The following is a 21,014-nucleotide window of genomic DNA, read 5'->3' on the forward strand; positions in this document are numbered from 1 at the left end:
AGACACCTGTCCACAACCTCAAACAGTCACACTCCAAACTCCACTATGGCCAAGACCAAAGACCTGTCAAAGGACACCAGAAACAAAATTGTAGACCTGCACCAGGCTGGGAAGAAATCAACTGTGGGAGCAAATATTAGGAAATGGAAGACATACAAGACCACTGATAATCTCCCTCGATCTGGGCTCCAGATCTGCTTATTATAATGCAATTCAAATCTCTTATTATCACTGTCTTTAAAGCTGAGAGAAGACTTGTTTAGAAAGCAGTGTGTTAGCAACTCTCATAAAAACAGGTATTTACAATCCAATTTCAAATAGCAGGTTAACAAAAGGTTAATGAGGGGTATGTGGTTAATTACCCTCTTACCCCAAGACACTAGACATAATTATAATAATTAAATTAAAGAATAGTTCACAGACATCCCCTGCGTACATCTCAAGCCACACTGCTACGATTTCTCCCCGTTGTGGACACTCCTATGTCTGATAAGGCTAGTCAGGAAGGAGAAGCTCTTGTAACATAGTTTGCACTTGAAGGGCTTGTCCTTGGTGTGAACGGCCTGGTGCCTCTTCACATAGTTCGCATGAGCGAAGCGCTTCTGACAGGTGGGGCAGGCATACGTTTTGCCGGCGTCCATCCTAACGCTTGGCCTCACACGTTGTGACCCAATGACACCAGAGGTAGAAGCAGGAGACACCACCCTCAGGTGGTTAGTCTTTGAGCTCCCACCTTGACCTCTAGCCATTGTTTGGGTGTTGTTGGGATTGTGTGCTGTGCTACAGGCTAGGTACCGCTCGTGGTGAACGCCCATCCTGACCCTGTCTATATTCGTGGGGTAACCATGAGGTAACTGAGGAAGGCTAGAGCCAGGCTTTCTATGAACCCAGTCACCAGGCATTAGGCGAGATCCTGAAGAGGAAGACAGACTTCCTGTTAGACTCCCACCAGGGGCATCTCCCACTACTCTCTGTGAAGGCTGAAGCCCAGGGTGACCTGCTCTGTTCATCATGGATACTGTGGTGTTTGTATCATAGGAACAGGAGGGTCTATCTCTATCATCCCCAGGCCCTGCTCCATCCCTGCACTGAGACTGTGAAGAGAAGGGTCTGGGCTGCAGACTGGAGCCTCTGTCTCTCTGATGACCACCAGGACTGTTGTTGTTCAGTCCACCTGTCCACTGGTTGTGTTCTATGTAGTGGTTGTGGTGGAGTCTCTGTCCCCCGCGGTTGGGTCCTGGTTCCGACTCGGAAAGGAAGAGTGACGGCTCTTGATCCAGGGTCCTGATCCGGGGCCAGGGTTTGTGACCAGCAGCTTCAGAGGTCCAGTCTCTCCCGCCAGCAACACCGTGTATCAGTTGGTCTTCATGGACTGCAGACTGCAAATAAAGATTGTACAGAAAAGCATCAAGGTTTATATAAGAAACTCTTTGCTGTACAAACAGAAACATATTATAAAATGTTAACCACAGTCAAGCCAATCTATAACACTGTGACTCAAGTACCTAACTATATGGCGGCACTGCAATTTATTATATAAAAAAATCTCTATACAGTGCATTTGGAAAGTATTCAGGCCCCTTAACCTTTTCCACATTTTGTTACATTACAGCCTTATTCTAAAATGTATGAATTTGTTTTCTTCCTCAATCTCACACAAACCCCATAATGACAAAGCAAAAACAGTTATAAAAAAAACATAACTGAAATATCACCCTTTACTCAGTACTTAGTTGAAGCACCTTTGGCAGCGATTACAGCCTCGAGTCTTCTTGGGTATGATGCTTCAAGCTTGGCACACCTATATTTGGGAGTTTCTCCCATTCTTCTCTGCAGATCCTCTCACACTCGGTCAGACTGGATGGGGAGCGTCGTTGCACAGATATTCTCAGGTCTCTCCAGAGATGTTCAATCGGGATCAAGTACGGGCTTTGGCTGGGTCACTCAAGGACATTCAGAGACTAATCAGGAAGGAGAAGCTCTTGTAACATAATTTGCACTTGAAGGGCTTCTCCTTGGTGTGAACGGCCTGGTGCCTCTTCACATAGTACGCTTCAGCGAAGCGTTTCTGACAGGTGGGGCAGGTGTACATGTGAACGAAGCAACTCCTGCGTTGTCTTGGCTGTGTGCTTAGTGCCATTGTCATATTGGAAGGTGAACCTTCGCCCCAGTCTAAGGTCCTGAGCGCTCTGGAGCAGGATTTCATCAAGGATCTCTGTGTACTTTGCTCCGTTCGTCTTTCCCTCGATCCTAACTACTCTCCCATTCCCTGCCACTGAAAAACATTCCCACCGCATGATGTTGCCACCACCACCATGCTTCACCGTAGGGATGGTGTCAGATTTCCGCAATACATGACACTTGGCATTCAGGCCAAAGAGTTCAATCTTGGTTTCATCAGACCAGAGAATCTTGTTTCTCATTGTCTGAGAGTCCTTTAGGTGCCTTTTGGCAAATGCCAAGCGGGCTGTCATGTGCCTTTTACTGAGGAGCGGCTTCCGTCTGGCCACTCTACTATAACGGCCTGATTGGTGGAGTGCTGCAGAGATAGCTGTCCTTCTGGAAGGTTCTCCCATCTCCACAGATGAACTCTGGAGCTCTCTGAGTGACCATTGGGTTCTTGGTCACCTCCCTGACAAAGGCCCTTCTCCCCCGATTTCTCAGTTTGGCCAGGCGGCCAGCTCTAGGAAGAGTCTTGGTGGTTCCAAACTTCTTCCATTCAAGAATGATAGAGGCCACTGTGTTCTTGGGGACAATTCCTTCGACCTCATGGCTTGGTTCTTGCACTGACATGCACTGTCAACTGTGGGACCTTATATAGACAGGCATGTGCCTTTCCAAATCATGTACAATCAATTGAATTTACCACATGTGGACTCCAGTCAAGTTGTAGAAACAGCTCAAGGATGATCAATGGAAACAGGATGCACCTGAGCTCAATTTCGAGACTAATAGCAAAGGGTCTGAATACTTATGTAAATAAGGTCATTTTTGGAATATATTTTTTGTAAATGTGCAAATATGACTAGGGGTATTGTGTGTAGATTGATAAAGGAAAAAAACGACTTAATCCATTTTAGAATAAGGCTGTAACGTAACAAAATGTGGAAAAAGTCTGAATACTTTCTGAATGCACCGTATGTGTTGATTCAAGAAAGAAGTATAATGTTTTGGTTCGACTGAAATTAGAAACTTTTTGTTGTTGTAATTTTTACAAATCAGTCGATTTAGTCTTTAATTTCAACAAAACTGTCATACACTTACATATGGGACTTACACACAGCTTCACTGCTTCATAAATATTTTTTTTGAATACTTTGGAAAAGTTCAACATTACATACACCTTCATGTCAAGTAAACATGAACTAAGGCACTATCTTTATCTCACTATAAAGCACCAGCATCAACCTAAAGGGACATAGTTGTCACTTCATCAGTGAAGCATTTTTACAGACACAATCACACCAACCATCACCTTATCATTCTAATTCTTTCCTCAGTTCACCTCATCCAGTTCCCTACAACATTCAAAACCAACAGAATTAACTACCAACAAACTATACTGAACAAAAATATTTTAAAAAAAATGTAAAGTGTTGGTCCCGTGTTTCATGTGCTGAAATAAAATATCCCGGAAATGTTCCATACGCACAAAAAGCTTGTTTTTCTTAAATGTTGTGCACAAATTTGTCTAAATCCCTGTCAGTGAGCATTCCTCATTTGCCAACATAATCCACCTGACATTTATCCTTTGTCAAGATAATCCATCCAACTGACAGGTGTGGCATATCAACATTTACATTTACATTTAAGTCATTTAGCAGACGCTCTTATCCAGAGCGACTTACATATTGGTGCATTCACCTTATGACATCCAGTAGAACAGTCACTTTTCAAGAAGCTGATTAAACAGCATGATCATTACACAGGTGCACCTTTTGCTGGGGACAATAAAGGCTACTCTAAAATGTGCAGTTTTGTCTCAACACAAAGCCACAGATATCTCAAGTTGAGGGAGAGCGTACAATTGGCATGCTGAGTGCAGGAATGTACACCAGAGCTGTTACCAGAGAACTGAATGTTCATTTCTCTACCATAAGCCGCTTCCAATGTTGTTTTAGAGAATTTGGCTGTATCCAACTGGCCTTAACCACAGACCACGTGTAACCCTTCACCTGCAGGATCATCTGAGACCAGCCACCCGGACAGCTGATGAAACTGAGTATTTCTGTCTGTAATAAAGCCCTTTTGAGGGGATAAACTCATTCTGATTGGCTGGGCCTGACTCCCCAGAGGATTGGCCTGGCTCACCAGTGGGGGGGGGCTATCCCCTCCCAGGCCCACCCATGGCTGCACCCCTGCCTACTCATGTGAATCCATAGATTAGGGCCCGATGAATTCATTTCGATTGACTGATTTCCTTATATAAATTGTAACTCACCCAATTGTTGCATGATACATTTATATTTTTGCTCAGTATAACTAGTACTACATTACATTTCACTATACATGGGCCATGTGAATTTTCTGCTGGTGTATCCTGAGGTAGCTCCTCTGAGAACACAGGGAAACGGCTTCTCTCCTGTGTAGATCTTCAGGTCCATCTTCAGCTGGTGCTGGTGGGAGAACCTCTTCTCACACTGGGGGCAATTTAATTTCTCCCCTAGGTGGACCCTCTTCAGGTTGGAATAGTCCAAGAAACTGGCCCGGCACAGGTGGCAGCTGAACAATTAATCCCCCATGTGCATCCTCTGGTGGATCTCCACCTGTTTGGGGAAACTGAAAGCTTTCCCACAAAATGAAAACGCGAATCGCTTCTCTTTGGCGCCACCACTTTTACTTATTTCATCTCTACTACTGTCATTTGTCAATGGGCTTGTGTAGCCATTTAGTGTTGAGGTATTGGCACTGTCTGAGGTCTGGATTAACATAAGGAGAGTGTGAGGAGGATGAAGGCCAGGGAGTGCCTGTGTTGTCACAGGATCCATGTTCCAGTTGATAGATCCTATAGAAGGCAGGCTGAAGGCAGCACCTGTTAGGTGGTTAACCTGAGACACCATCAGTCTCTCTGAATCACAACTATAGGAGCAGGACGGAGCATCGCTAGCCGAGTCTGTCTGTTCTCTCCTGCTGCATACAGACACCTCCCCACCCTCGCAGACAAAAATCTATGCCTAGCCCTGGTCTCAGCCAGTCTGTCGTCATGGAGACTAAGTTTGAATGTTGATTTGTATTCAAATTTTTGTTTCTGGTTGTGGTTAAGTGTTGTTCCCCAGCCCAGAGTTGAGGACACAGTCCCATCCACTGACCTCCATTATGTCACCTCTCGTCCTGGCCTGCTCAGTGATGTTGTCCCCCGGGCTCTTGGCTGCACACGTCTGGGTCTGGGAATCCAAGATGGCTTCCCAGTCTCCTCTGTTAGCTTCCAGCCAACCACCTGCAGGAAGAGGTTACTGTCCAGACTTAACAAACATGACACATGGATGGATTTTTAGACATGGATTTTAAGTGTGTTATTTGCCTGGTGATGTCTGACTTATGTTGATATACACTGAGTGTACAAAACATTAGGAGCACCTTCCTAATATTGAGTGGCACCCCCATTTCCCTTCCCGAACAGCCACAATTCGTTGAGGTATGGACTCTCCAAAGTGTTGAAAGCGTTCCACAGGCCCATGTTGACGCCAATGCTTTCCACAGTTGTGTTAAGTTGGCTGGATGTCCTGTGGGTGGTAGACCATTCTTGATACACTCAGGAAACCGTTGAGTGTGAAAACCCCAGCAGCGTTGCAGTTCTTGACACACTCAAACCGGTGCGCATGGCACCTACTACCATAATCTGTTCAAAGGCACTTCAATATTTTGTCACCCACCCTCTGATTGGCACATATACACAATCCATGTCTCAATTGTCGCAAGGCATAAAGATCCTTCTTTAACCTGTCTCCTCCCTTTGTCTACATGGATTAAAGTAGATTTAACAGGTGACATCAATAAGTGATCGTAGCTTTCACCTGGTCAGTCTATATCATGGAAAGAGCAGGTGTTCCTAATTTTTTGTACACTCAGTGTACATATTTTTTTTTGTGTATTTTATACAAATTGTATTGATATTGTTTAATAAATGAAGTATTCATATTGTTTCATATGTGTTAATTACAAAAATAATAGCCAGATGCATCCCTATTCCCATTGAAGATTATTACAGTATGTAGGCTATATGTATTTATCTCTTACTTTGCTCCCCCATTTTTAGTCCACTCATCAAATCAATGCTCTCTGGTCCATCTTCTACTGTCTCCTCTTTGACCAGCAGCAGATCAGGCTTCCCATCCTCCATGTGTACTGACTGTAAGAGATACAGAGTGAGAGGATGTTGGATCAAGAAATCTGATATGAGCACCCTGCTATGGAGCATCTTCTGATTGGACAATGAGGGACTGATATGAGTACTATGCAAACATGTTAGTTCATTTGATTACTTGACACTCTTTAAAGGGATAGTTAATGATATGGGCAATTATCTACTTCCCCAGAGTCAGATTAAATTGTGGATACAATTTTTTCGTCTCTGGGTCCAGTGTGCAGGAAGTTAGAGGCAATTTTGCGAGCGAGTGCAAACCAGCTTAGCGCAAAGACTGGAAGTCTTCATGTACAGCTAGCATGTAACTTTAAAGAATGTGAAGTAATCAAATGAAACTAATAATTCAAAGGCATCGTCCCACAATTACAACAAAATTTATCAAGACCTGGGCCCGAGTCTCAGAGTACGAGTGCTAATCTAGGACCTTTCCAAATAGAAAAGGCAAAACTGCTCCTAGATCAGCAAACCTAATCTCACACATTTTGTGAATATGGGTCCTGACCTAATACCATTCAGACAGTAGTTTCCATATGCTCACCTCAGTGAGACTGTGTGTGGTCCTGTGCTGCTCAGATGGTTCCTCTGTGGGGTCAAGAGGTGAAGTCTGGTTGTCCTCCATGACCATGGTCCCCTCAAGGTTCCCCAGACCCTCCTCATATCCCTCCTCCTTCACCAGCACCACTTCTGGACCCTCCTGGAAGAGAGAGGTGATGCAGATTACACAGACATATACTCCCTCAGGTACATATACGCACACGATAATAAACACACTTTCAACATGGAGTGTTGAGTCCTATACTGTAATCACAGAATTACTTCATTGCTGTTCAACCCATTATGGTGCACATAAATATGATGTTGTGGGTAAAGAAAACAAGTCAGCTATGATAAGTCAAAAGTCAGACAAACCTGACTAAACTATTTTGATGTGTACAGTAGGTGTTTGTTTGTTAGTGTAGCTATATTTAGTAAGTGAATATAGATGCTAACTAAAGATAGTCTCAATGAAAGTCTTAGAATGAAAAGTCACATTTTGTGTTTATTAAACATAAACAAGTGTTAAATACACCATATGAAACCACACAGACATCAACAAAAAAATCTGCATTAACTTGATAAACTGCATTCATTCAAGTGTCTTGGGGAGATTATTGAATTATTGAACGGAAGCAATGAAATAGGCATTTATGAACATCATATTGCCTACACAGTACAAACACAATATGTAACCAACTTTTTAGGCATATATATCACACAATGTATGAATGAAATATTCTACCCAGGAATATTCAACACTGAAATCTGTTACTCTCATTATTCATCTGTGGATCTTTTCTGCTGACAACAATGACAATTCATTATTGTCTTTATGCAGGGTTTGATCTAAAAGTCAGAAGCTATTGAGTGGAATTTTTACTTCCTATGTTATAGAGTGGAATGTTTTTTCTGCTGGTGCATCCTGAGGTAGCTCCTCTCTGAGAACCTCTTCCTGCAGTGCGTACAGGCGAAGGGCCTCTCTCCCGTGTGGACCCTCTGATGCCTCTTCAGGTCACCAGCCTGGGCGAAGCGCATGTGACACTGGGTACAGCTGAATGGTTTCTCCCCTGTGTGGACCCTCTGGTGCCTCTTCAGTGTGCCAGCTTGGGCGAAGCGCATGTGACACTGGGTACAGCTGAAGGGTTTTACCCCTGTGTGGATCCTCTGGTGAACCTCCACTTTCTGGAGGCAGCTGAAGCCTTTGTTACAGAACATGCAGAGGAACCGTTTCTCTTTACTATTGCCTGATGTGGCTCCCCCTCCCTGAGTCTGGGCTCTAGCCCTGTCATTTGAGTTCAATACCTGATCGAAAAGGACACGGCCATGTGAATCGGAGGGTGCCATTGACGTAGACACTGGGTCACGATCCCTGAACACATGTAAAGGGGAGTGGGTTGCGAAATTTAGATTGGTCTCTAAGCTTTCCCTGTAGTCTAAGAAGTCACTAGTGTTGCCCTGCGAGTGTCCTTCTCCTAACTGAGTCTCGTCTGCATTCCATGTCAGAGGAACGTCGCCCTCCACTTTCACAGTCACCTCATCTACAACCAGACCCTCCCCTTTCTTATCTAGGGACCCTTCAGAGTACACACTACTACTGTACCGGTTCCAGTCCCCTCTAGACAGATCAGTGTGTAACTCTAAGCCCACAGGCATGTCACTAGGTATCATCTCTGTCCCTGTAGCGTATGAACAGGATGGATCATTGACAGTATATAACGAGCCACTTGGGTCCTGATGGGACAGAACCGGCCTCGGGCTCGAGTTACCATAAAGCAAATGCTCTGAGCGGGGAGCAGGAGGACAGCCCAGTCGACCCAGTCCCGTTAAAGTCTCGATGTCTGTTTCTGACTTGAGGACGACGTTCGGCGTTCCACTAACCTCCGGCGTTCCACTGATCGCCGTGATGCTGCGTTGGGTCCTGGGCTGCGCTGGGGCGGTGGTGGGGTTCTCTGTAGCTACAGGGGGCGATTCAGCTGCTCCAGTCTGAATGTCTCTGCTGTGCCGTGGGTCCTCTTCTCCTTCAGATCTCTCCTGCTTGACTCCAGGACCTGCAGCCTCTGCATCTGCAGACTGACACAAGAGAAAGTAGTTCATTACCAGTACATGAGTTGAATTGGATAACAATGTCGTAGGGAAGTCTCACAAGCTCCCCTATGGCAAGTGAATAGCTGAATAGCCTTTCTGAAATAAACAAACCACACTTGATTTACAAAGTAACTGTAATTTTTTATGCAACACTATTACACTAACCTCTATCACAATAACATGCTGGGTTGAGGTTCCACTCCCCCCATCAACAGTGATTGGTTGGTCATCTCTCCATATATTGTGTCCTGCTGGCTTCACAAAGTTCCTGTGACCTCCAGTGAGATGTCCTTCACCTGAGAGAGTTATTGGGGGTTATAAACTGGGTGGTTCGAGCCCTGAATGCTGATTGGCTGACAGCCATGGCATATCAGACCGTATACCACAGGTATGGCAAAACATGTATTTTTACTGCTCTAATTACATCGGTAACCAGTTTATAATAGCAATATGGCACCTCTGGGGTTTGTGGTATATGGCCAATATACCACGGCTAAGGGTTGTATCCAGGCACTCCGTGTTGCATTGTGCATAAGAACAGCCCTTAGAGCCATGGTATATTACCACATCACCTTAGGGTAGCCTAGTGGTTAGGGCGTTGGACTAGTAACCGAAAGGTTGCAATCCCCGAGCTGACAAAGTACAAATCTGTCTTTCTGCCCCTGAACAAGTAGTTAAACCCACTGTTCCTAGGCTGCCATTGAAAATAAACATTTGTTCTTAACTGACTTGCCTAGTTAAATAAAGATAAAATAAAAATTTAAGTTGTTAGGTTAGCTACTGTCAATGCTCAACGGTATATTATACACTATTGACACGGTCTAGAATTGGCAAGGATGTAAGGTAACAATTTTCATAATGTATTGATATACTATTTATAGATTGATTATGTTCCATGCAACCCTTAGCCGTGGTATATTGGCCATATACCACAAACCCCAGAGGTTCCATATTGCTTGTTTTTATTGAGTAAATAATAGGAGATGCTGGTTAGAATATAATATTGTGTTTTTGTACAAGATAGCCAAGTAATCAGGGAAATTATTGCATACTATCCAAAAACTGACCCAATCACATCTAAAGTTACACATGTGCAGTGCGGAGACAGGTCGCGCAGCTCGGCCTTCTGCTAAATGTACCTTTTGCCATTCCTCTGTATCGGTCGAGGATCTTGACACTACTGGGACGACTGGCGAGGACGCGATCTCGCGTTGTCCTCTCTGCGCGCTCCCGTGCCACCTTCAGTTCTATTAACTGTAGTTTCCTCCGCAATCCCTTGTTTTCTTTCTGGCTTTGAGAAATTTCTAAACGAAACACTGCATAGTCGTCGTCTACGAGTTTACAGATCTCTGCCACGGCTGCATTCGCTAGAACCTCCATGATGGAGGCTATTTGAGTGTGAAAAACCATACAGTTAGCCATTGTTAACAGCTAACGTTACCTAGATAACATCTATCAACTAAGTCCTGTCTCCAACGCAAATGAAAGACTACCTGGGACAAGTATGTGATACTGTGCAGTTAAATGAGTCACAGTTTGAGTTTCATTGTGTTAATGAATCTAACAAAAACGCTAACGTGAAGATTGTTCTTGTTCAAAGCTTACTTCCGTTTACTTTTTCTTCCGTGAGGTTTTATGGCGAACGACGAGCAAATGGTGTGTTGCCGCCACCAACTGGACGGAGGTGGGGAAAAAAATCAATTTTGGTGAAGGGAAATGTTTTTATCCGTTATTTTACCAGGTAAGTTGACTGAGAACACGTTCTCATTTACAGCAACGACCTGGGGAATAATTACAGGGGAGAGGAGTGGAGCTGAATGAGCTAGTTGTAAACTGGGGATTATTAGGTGACTGTGATGGTTTGAGGGCCAGATTGGGAATTTGGCCAGGACACCAGGGTTAACACTCCTACTCGTACAATAAGTGCCATGGGATCTTTATCGACCTCAGGGAGTCAGGACACCCATTTTATGTCCCATCCGAAAGATGGCAGCCTACACAGTGTCCCCAATCACTGCCCTGGGGTATTGGGATATTTTTTAGACCAGAGGAAAGAGTGCCTCCTACTGGCCCTCCAACACCACTTCCAGCAGCATCTGGTCTCCCATCCAGGGACTGACCAGGACCAACCCTGTTTAGATTCAGAAGCAAGCCAGCAGTGGTATGTAGGGTGGTATGCTGCTGGCTTAGAAAATAACATTATGTAAATCATTTCCAAAAACGACATTTCTATTTCCTTCAGTCATGAAAAAATAAAGGCTCTGGGGCCTGAGAGGGTGGGACCGCATGAGACAGTACACCATGTAGATCCTCACAAAACATTTTAATCCCAGAAAGCGTTCAGTTGCAGAAATTATGTTGATCTTTCTTAACTTCTTTTCAATTTGTGCAGTGCTGTTTACTCCCATCGCTATAAAAGACACAAAATCCACTTTCTTCACATGAATCATTCCTGGGTTCTGCTGCTGGTGATAGGGCCTTCTCAGGCTACAGTGTAGGCCTACCGGTATTCACCACCATTGGACCTTGGACCTTCACAGATACTCAACCTTTCTCCCCTTCTGACAGCCTCTGCATTGGAGACGCTTTAACCATAAGGATCCAACCCTTTTTTTCAATTTTCGCCTAAAATGACATACCCAAATCTAACTGCCTGTAACTCAGGCCCTGAAGCAAGGATATGCATATTCTTAGGACCTTTTGAAAGGTAAAAAGATAATACAAAGAAAAAAACAACCGTCATTTTCTATTTTTTTGTACCATCATCTTTGAAATACAAGAGAAAGGCCATAATGTATTATTCCAGGCCAGTTGCAGTTTAGATTTTGGCCACTAGATGGCAGCAGTGTATGTGAAAAGTTTTAGACTGATCATTGCATTTCTGTTCAAAATGTAGTGTCAAGACTCCCCAAATGTGCTTCATTTGTTTATGAATAACTTTTCATGTTCACTATAATAGCTACTGTAAATTGAACAGTGCAGTTAGATTAACAAGAATGTAAGCTTTCTGCTAATATCAGATATGTCTATGTCCTGGGAAATTCTTTGCTCCTTGTCCATTCACTTCTACCTTACATGTGAAATCTCATTTGGCTTCTCACCTCTACAGACACTTCTTACATGTCCAAATATTTTACAGCAAGAACATTGTAAAGGACGAAACACAGAAACCACTTTCAAGCAGGCTAGTATAACTAAATACTTCTGGGAACAGATTTTTGGAATTCTTCAGAATAAGAGTCCCGTTTTGTACATTTTATAAATGAATAATTACAGGTAAAAATGATGGAAAATGTGCACAATTGATAATGTTTTATATTTATCATACAAATAATAATTAAAAGTATTTCTTTAAGATGTGATTTGGTTATTTTTTCAAGCCTAAATGGTCAACCATTTTGTGTGTGTGTATACTCCTGTCATTTATTGCAGAATTGTCTTTACGTTGTGTCGCAGTAAAAGCAGGGTCCATTCTATTGCAGGAGAATTTTAGATTCAAAATCCACAGTTTACACCCAGAGGAGCGTCGCTGCTTATTTTGCGGCCTAAAACAAAGCAATGCGCATGCCCAGCCCACCTGAGAATCTGTCTTTTTCAGCCATCCATTTCCTGTGTTTGAAATGCAAAATCCATTGTCACTTAAATATCGCTGGATTGATTGCTTTTACCCTTGTGACTCTTTCATACTCTTGCCTGTCGTTTTTTTCCGTTAACGTTACAACTACTGAATTTTTTTAAATGACCTGTCAAACACACCCCGGTAATGGCTGGAATGGGCTCAGTGGGATACATTGGCTCTCCATTTAATCTATAAGAACGCTAAAACTGTGTTGGGGATTTAACGCACCGTCTCGACACTTACAGTGCCTTCACAAACTATTCATACCCCTTGATTTGTTCCACATTTTATTGTGTTACAGCCTGAATTCAAAATTGATTAAATCGTTTTTTTACTCTCACCCATCTACACATAATATCCCATAATGACAAAGGGAAAACATGTTTTTAGATTTTTTGTTTGCAAATGTATTGAAAATGAAATACAGAAATATATAATGTACATACACAACAGTTCAAAAGTTTGGGGTCACTTAGAAATGTCCTTGTTTTTGAAAGAGAAGCACATTTTTGTCCATTAAATAACATCAAATTGATCAGAAATACAGTGTAGACATTGTTAATGTTGTAAATTACTTTTTTTGCTGGAAACTGCAGATTTTTTAAATGGATTATCTACATAGGCGTACAGAGGCCCATTATCAGCAGCCATCAGTCCTGTGTTCCAATGGCACGAATTGATCATTAGAAAAACCTTTTGCAATTTTGTTAGTACAGCTGAAAACTGTTGTGCTGATTGAATAAGCATTTGTGGGTTTGATTACAGGCTCAAAATGGCCAGAAACAAATAACTTTCTTCTGAAACTCATCAGTCTATTCTTGTTCTGAGAAATTAAGGCTATTCCATGCGAGAAATTGCCAAGAAACTGAAGATCACGTACAACGCTGTATACTACACCCTTCAGAGAACAGCGCAAACTGGCCCTAACCAGAATAGAAAGAGGAGTGGGAGGCCCCGGTGCACAACTGAGCAAGTGGACAAGTACATTAAAGTGTCTAGTTTGAGAAACAGATGCCTCACAAGCAGACTTAACCAGGTTTTGCCTGTGCTGAGCTTTTGTCTGTGCTTTATCCCCCCCAAAAAATCTAAAATGATTCCTTGCCAATGACAAGCATACCCATAACATAATGCAGCCACCACCATGCTTGAAAATATTTAGAGTAGTACTCAGTGATTGTCAGGATTTGGCCAGGGTTGTTCCGGTTTTTGGTCACTAGATGCCCCCATTGTGCTTTTTGACCTTTTGTTTTCCCTTGATCCCCATTATTATTTGCACCTGTGCCTCGTTTCCCCTGATTGTATTTAAACCCTTAGTTTTCCTCAGTTCTTTGCTCTGTGTTTGTATGTTAGCACCCAGCCCTAGTATTCTGTGAACTCTTGTTGATCCCGGTGGGCTCTCTTGTGGAATTCTGTTTTTTGTTCTTGTTTATTTATTTTTGAGTATCTTTTGAGGCTTTTTATGCTATACCTACCACCTTGTGGATTTACCTTTTTGTCTTGGAGGATTACCTTTGTTCTTGTGGAATTCCTTTTGAGGTTGTGGAGTTACATGTTTTCCTGAAGGACTTCACTTTTTACTTCATTAAATACACTGTCTCAAGTACTGCTGTGTCTGCCTCATCTTCTGGGTTCTGCTGACTATTCGTGGCTCAGTTGGTTAAGTGACTGTTTCTCACTCCGGAGACCCGGGTTCGTAACCGGGTCCTGACAGTGATGTGTGCATACTGAGTGTATTGATACACCATCCAAATTGTAACAACTTCACCATGCTCAAAGGGATGTTAAATGTCTGTTTTTTTAATCTTCCAATCTACCAATAGGTGCCCATCTTTGTGAGGCATTGGAAAACCTCCCAGGTCCTCTCCTGTGTCTGCACCTCATAGTTCCCCTGGGAAACCTGTAAGGGAGAGGGAAATGGACAGACCGGAGAGGCTAATCTGAGGGACAGTTCCAAGGGGCAAGAATTTAAATGAACACCATTCAAGAGGCTACATAGAATTGGTGTGTGTCCTTTCCTCACTGAGTTGGTTCCCTCTTCCAGCAGTCAGGTTGGAGTCTCTTCTGCTCCTCTTCTGTTTGTTGGCTTCAATGGTGTACATCCTCCTCATCTTCTTCCTCAATATCACAAGGAAGCAATGGTGTGTCATGTTAATCACTATTATTGATCTACTGGTGTGATGTGACAAAATGTTTAAATTGTGTTGAAATGTGATTATAATCCCTCAAAGTTGACTGTAATTAAGCAATAACGCACAAGGGGGTGTGGTATATGGCCAATATACCAAGGTTAAGGGCTGTTCTAATGTACGACAATGAGAAACAAGCTTCTCTGGTCTGATGAAACCAAGATTGAACTCTTTGGTCTGGAGGAAACCTGGTGAAGCATGCTGGTGGCACCATCATGCTGTGGGAATGTTTTTCAGTGGCAGGGACTGGGATACTAGTCAGAATTGAGGGAAAGATGAACGGAGCAAAGGACAGAGATCCTGCTCTAGAGCGTTCAGGTTCACCTTCCAACAGAACAAAGAACCTAAGCATACAGCCAAGACAATGATTGAGTGGCTTCGAGACAAGTCTCTGAATGTCCTTGAGCTGCCCAGCCAGAGCCCGGACTTGAACACGATCAAACATTTCTGGAGAGACTGTGAAATAGCTGTGCAGCGACGCTCCCCATCCAACCCGACGGGAGCTTGAGGATCTGCAGAAAATAATGGTGTTAATACAGGTGTTTCAAGCTTGTTGAGTCATATCCAAGAAAACTCGAGGCTGTAATCGCTGCCAAAGGTGGTTCAACAAAGTACTGAGTAAAAGGTCTGAATACTTAGACAGGTGTGTGCCTTTCCAAATCATGCCCAATTATTTGAATTTATTCTATGTAGGTTGATGAGGAAAACTATTTCATCCATTTTAGAATGATGCTGTAACGTAACTAAATGTGGAAAAGGGGAAGGTTTCTGAATACTTTCAGAATGCACTGTACACAGGGTACCAGTACCAAGTCGATGTGCAGGGTTACGAGGTAATTGAGGTACTGTAGATATCTACATATAACTAGGAATAAAGTGGCTAGGCAAAAGGATAGATAATAAACAGTAGTAGCAGGGTAAAAACATTTGTGCAAAAAGGGTCAATGCAGATAGTTAAATAGTCCAAAAAACATTTGTGCAAAAAGGGTCAATGCAGATAGTTAAATAGTTACCAAATAGCTACCTGGCCTAACTATTTAGCAGTCTTATGGCTTGCGGGTAAAAGCTATTCAGGGTCCTGTTGGCCCCAGACTTAGTGCAACGATACTGCTTGCTGTGCGGTAGCAAAAAGAACAGTCTGTGACTTGGATGGTTGGAGTCTGACAATTTTTAAGGCCTTCCTCTGACAACACCTGGTATAGAGGTCCTGGACCGCTGGGAGCTCGGTTCCAGTGATGTACTGGGCCGTACGCACTAACCTCTGTAGTGCCTTGCGATCGGATACCAAGCAGTTGCCATAACAAGCAGTGATGCAGCCAGTCAAGATGCTCTCAATGGTGTAGCTGTAGAACCTTTTGAGGATCTGAGGGCGAATGACAAATCTTTTAAGCCTCCTGAGAGGGAAGACGTGCTGTCATGCCCTCTTCACGACTGTGTTGGTGTGTGGACCATGACAGATCCTAGGTGGAAACAGAGGAACCTGAAGCTCTCGACCTGCAGCCAATACAGCTCCGTCGATGTGAATGGAGGTGTGCTCTGCCCTCCGTTTCCTGTAGTCCACAATCAGCTCTGGTGTCTTGCTGACGTTGAGGAAATCGCTGTCATAACATGGATGCCAAGAGCGTGCAAAGCTGTCATCAAGGAAAAGGATGGTTACTTTGAAGAATCTCAAATATAAAATATATTTTTATTTGTTTAACACTTTTTTAGATACTACATGATTTCATATATGTTATTTCATAGGTTTGATGTCTTTACTATTATTCTACAATGTAGAAAATAGACAAATTTAAAAGAAAATCTGGAATGAGTAGGTGTGTCCAAACTTTTGACTGGTACTGTATATGAAGCACCTTTTTATAGAGGGTAGAGTTGAGATTGCATTGGATTTTCCTTTCTATTTTGTATATGGACTTGAAGTTTATGTCAATCAATGCCAGGAGGATACGAAACCTGTTGAAGATTAGAGCTTTTTTTGTAAGGACTACAACTCAGATCTTGTATTCGTTCAAGAAACACATTCATCAGTGGGGGCAGTGACATTTTCTTGGCCCACGGGGCTAATAATTCAGCTGGGGTTGCAATTTTAACACATAATTTCAACGTTTTTTTTTTTTTTTTTACATGGACAGATTACTTGTGTTGTGTAATGTATATGGATACTATTTTAGTCCTCCAAATGACTTGAGAAAATATCCATCCAGTCAGATTATAGTTGGTGGGGACTTTAATATGGTTTATTATAAAGAGACTGCTCAAAAAAATAAAGGGAACACTTAAACAACACAATGTAAGTCCAAGTCAATCACACTTCTGTGAAATCAAACTGCCCACTTAGGAAGCAACACTGATTGACAATAAATTTCACATGCTGTTGTGCAAATGGAATAGATAACAGGTGGAAATTATAGGCAATTGGCAAGACACCCCCAATAAAGGTTCTGCAGGTGGTGACCACAGACCACTTCTCAGTTCCTATGCTTCCTGGCTGATGTTTTGGTCACTTTTGAATGCTGGCGGTGCTTTCACTCTAGTGGTAGCATGAGACGGAGTCTACAACCCACACAAGTGGCTCAGGTAGTGCAGCTCATCCAGGAGGACACATCAATGCGAGCTGTGGCAAGAAGGTTTGATGTGTCTGTCAGCGTAGTGTCCAGAGCATGGAGGCGCTACCAGGAGACAGGCCAGTACATCAGGAGACGTGGAGGAGGCCGTAGGAGGGCAACAACCCAGCAGCAGGACCGCTACCTCCGCCTTTGAGCACTGCCAGAGCCCTGCAAAAAGACCTACAGCAGGCCACAAATGTGCATGTGTCTGCTCAAACGGTCAGAAACAGACTCCATGAGGGTGGTATGAGGGCCCGACGTCCACAGGTGGGGGTTGTGCTTACAGCCCAACACCGTGCAGGACGTTTGGCATTTGCCAGAGAACACCAAGATTGGCAAATTCGCCACTGGGGCCCTGTGCCCTTCACAGATGAAAGCAGGTTCACATTGAGCACATGACAGACGTGACAGAGTCTGGAGACGCGGTGGAGAACGTTCTGCTGCCTGCAACATCCTCCAGCAAGACCGATTTGGCGGTGGGTCAGTCATGGTGTGGGGTGGCATTTCTTTGGGGGGCCGCACAGCCCTCCATGTGCTCGCCAGAGGTAGCCTGACTGCCATTAGGTACAGAGATGAGATCCTCAGACCCCTTGTGAGACCATATTCTGGTGCGGTTGGCCCTGCGTTCCTCCTAATGCAAGACAATGCTAGACCTCATGTGGCTGGAGTGTGTCAGCAGTTCCAGAAATTGGAAGGCATTGATGCTATGGACTGGCCCGCCCATTCCCCAGACCTGAATCCAATTGAGCACATCTGGGACATCATGTCTCGCTCCATCCACCAACGCCACGTTGCACCACAGACTGCCCAGGAGTTGGCGGATGCTTTAGTCCAGGTCTGGGAGGAGATCCCTCAGGAGACCATCCGCCACCTCCACAGGAGCATGCCCAAGCGTTGTAGGGAGGTCATGCAGGCATGTGGAGGCCACACACACTACTGAGCCTCATTTTGACTTGTTTTAAGGACATTACATCAAAGTTGGATCAGCCTGTAGTGTGGTTTTCCACTTTAATTTTGAGTGTGACTCCAAATCCAAACCTCCATGGGTTGATAAATTTGATTTCCATTGATCATTTTTGTGTGATTTTGTTGTCAGCACATTCAACCATGTAAAGAAAAAAGTATGTAATAAGAATATTTCATTCATTCAGATCTAGGATGTGTTATTTTAGTGTTCCCTTTATTTTTTTGAGCAGTGTATTAGCCCATAGGCCTAACATTGGTGTGAACAAATTGGGGAATTTCTGCCAAAGCCTGGACTTAATTGACATATGGAGAGTTAAAAACTGGAGAGAAACAGTACACATGGAGTAATAGAGATCGTTCACAACAATCAAAAATGTACTTGTGGATGTTAACCTCTAGTCTTGAGCCCAACACTGTCGAGGTAAAAATACTGCCTGCAGTCCTGACGGATCATAAAGTCATATGATTGACTATAAGAATGTGCAGTAATGATGGTAAGAAATACTCTGGTGGTTATTGGAAATGTAATAACTAATTATTGCATGATGATTTAAAAAATGTGATTATGAATCAAATTTCTGTTTACTGGAATTTAGCTACCTCTAATGCAGAATATGGGAAATATTGGGAACTGCTGAAATGTAAAATTTTCTCAGCCTGTATTACTTATGGGAAACAGCTTGCTTTAAGAAGGAAATATAGGGTAGCTGAGCTCTGATATCACAGAGATTGAGCATCTTGATCTTAATGAGAAAGCTAAATTTAATGATTTACAGAATCAACTAGATATATTATAAGAGGAAAAGGCTAGAGGAGCCTTCATAATATCCAGAAAACAATGGATGGAAAAAGGTGAAAAGATACTTTTTTAATTTGGGAAAGGGGAGATGGGAACTCAACACACTTCGGAAATGTAAGATTAATGGGGTTACCTCTGAGGAAAGAGAGTTGTTATCAGACTTTACCACTAAGTTTTATGAGAATCTTTACTCCTTAGATAACAGTTTGAGTGAATCTAAGGATCTCCTTCATTCTATAGAGAATGTTAATTTGGTTAGTGAAGAATTAAAATCGGTCTTGCTGTCAAGATTGATCCATTACAGACATTCAACATCAGGTTGCTCAATTAAACAATAACTTCTCCAGGTTGTAATGGATTAACCTCTTTAATTTTACAAGACCTCTGAAGAAATAACACAATTTTTACTTGAAACCTTTAAGGAGGCTATAAAAGAATGGAGAACTATTTGTCTCTCTGAAGCAAGGGGCTATTTCTCTAATACCTAAAACCACACAAGGACCTCTTAATTATTGATAATTGGCATCCAATCACACTCCTAAATAACAACTACAAAATGATAGTCTCAATCTTTGTGAAAAGGTTAAAGTGGTGCTTGAATGATCTGATGATTGTCAATCAGGGTTTATGAAAGGGTACCATATATCTAATAATCTGAGGCTGGTGTTAGAATTGGTTGAGTATTGTGATCTATTGGATGACTTCCCAGGTATTTTTTTTGTTGATGCTATTAGAACTCTGTATAATGGTGGCAATAGCCGTATCAAACTCTGCCATGGAACATCTTCAAAGTTGAACATTTACAAAGGAATTCGACAAGGTTGTCCAATCTCACCTTTTTAATTTTTGTTAGTCTCTCAAACCTTATGCTCATTAGTTCATCAAAGTCAATTTGAATGCATTACATTCCAGGCCAGAGAGATCAAGATATCCCAAATGGCGGATGACACCTCACTTTATTTGAAAAATGTGTCACAAGCTAGATTAGCATTGGATATTGTGAAGCAGTTCTCCAAAATCTCAGGTTTAGTATTAAATCTTTCCAAATGCGAGATCTTTGTTCTGAAAGGAGCTTTCAATCCACCGGATTATAAGATCTCTGAAAAAATATACTGTAACCTACTTTGGTGTAGAGCACCAAAAATCTTAAGGCTGTGAATGATCTTAATTTGAATACTGTAACTGAATCTATTAAAAATAAATGACCTCATGGTTAGGGAAAGATCTAAGTCTTCAAGAGATGGTGCTTTTATCCAAAGCAGAGGGGCTATCAGGTGTATCCTATCTTTTTTCATCTATTGACATTCCCAAATGCACTTGTTGTACCTTAGATAGGCTATTGTACAACTTAATCTGGAAAAACAAGCCAGCCACATAAGATAAAAATAGATGTTATCACCAACTGGGTTTGTAACGGCGGTCTAAATGTCTTTGACATCATTCTCTTTAATCATATATAAAAAGTAAACTGGGTTAAAAGGTACTTTAAAAATCCTCATAGTTTCTGGAATATTATACCTCATTTTGTTTTTCAGAAGCTCGGATGGCTTTATTTTTTACTACAAAGTCCCTATATTGTGGGTAAACTTCCAATGAAATTGCCGGCTTTTCACAAGCAAGCTTTAATGTGCTGGGCTTTGCTGTATAAACACAACTTTTCACCTCATAAATGTTATATATGGAATAATGGTTCAATATTACATAGAAACAAAATGTTATTTTACAGTAACTGGTTCTCGAAAAACTTTGTCCAGCCAATTAGTAAGAATTAGTGGCAGTCTATTTACATGGAGAGAATTTATGGGAAGATACAACTTCAAGGTTTCAAACAAGGACTATGACACTGTTATAA

The 21,014-nt window shown here is 42.5% G+C and overlaps 2 protein-coding genes across 2 annotated transcripts in view; both read right to left on the reverse strand.

Moving 5' to 3' along the window:
• LOC124012438 (zinc finger protein 606-like) overlaps nucleotides 1-21,014 on the reverse strand; it is a 1,040,669-nt gene that overhangs the window by 14,662 nt on the left and 1,004,993 nt on the right. The gene's annotated exons all lie outside the window — the stretch shown is intronic.
• On the reverse strand, nucleotides 71-10,615 carry LOC124012428. Its single transcript, XM_046326034.1, has 7 exons — nucleotides 10,126-10,615; nucleotides 9,152-9,282; nucleotides 8,780-8,971; nucleotides 6,903-7,058; nucleotides 6,238-6,349; nucleotides 5,310-5,437; nucleotides 71-1,379 (listed from the first exon to the last, which is right to left on the reverse strand). Exons 1-7 carry the CDS (start codon nucleotides 10,406-10,408, stop codon nucleotides 453-455), a joined length of 1,929 nt encoding a protein of 642 aa, XP_046181990.1. The 5' UTR covers nucleotides 10,409-10,615; the 3' UTR covers nucleotides 71-452.

The sequence above is a fragment of the Oncorhynchus gorbuscha genome, linkage group LG24 (assembly GCF_021184085.1).
Source record: "Oncorhynchus gorbuscha isolate QuinsamMale2020 ecotype Even-year linkage group LG24, OgorEven_v1.0, whole genome shotgun sequence".
In the NCBI taxonomy this organism is placed as follows: Eukaryota; Metazoa; Chordata; class Actinopteri; order Salmoniformes; family Salmonidae; genus Oncorhynchus; species Oncorhynchus gorbuscha.

Coding starts and splice junctions, on each gene's coding strand:
- LOC124012428 (XM_046326034.1), bottom strand. CDS start 10,408: ATGGCTAACTGTATGGTTTTTCACACTCAAATAGCCTCCATCATGGAG. Junction 6,350..6,902: donor CCACACACAGTCTCACTGAG/GTGAGCATATGG, acceptor TATCTCTTACAG/TCAGTACACATGGAGGATGG. Junction 5,438..6,237: donor ACTAAAAATGGGGGAGCAAA/GTAAGAGATAAA, acceptor CTCTTCCTGCAG/GTGGTTGGCTGGAAGCTAAC.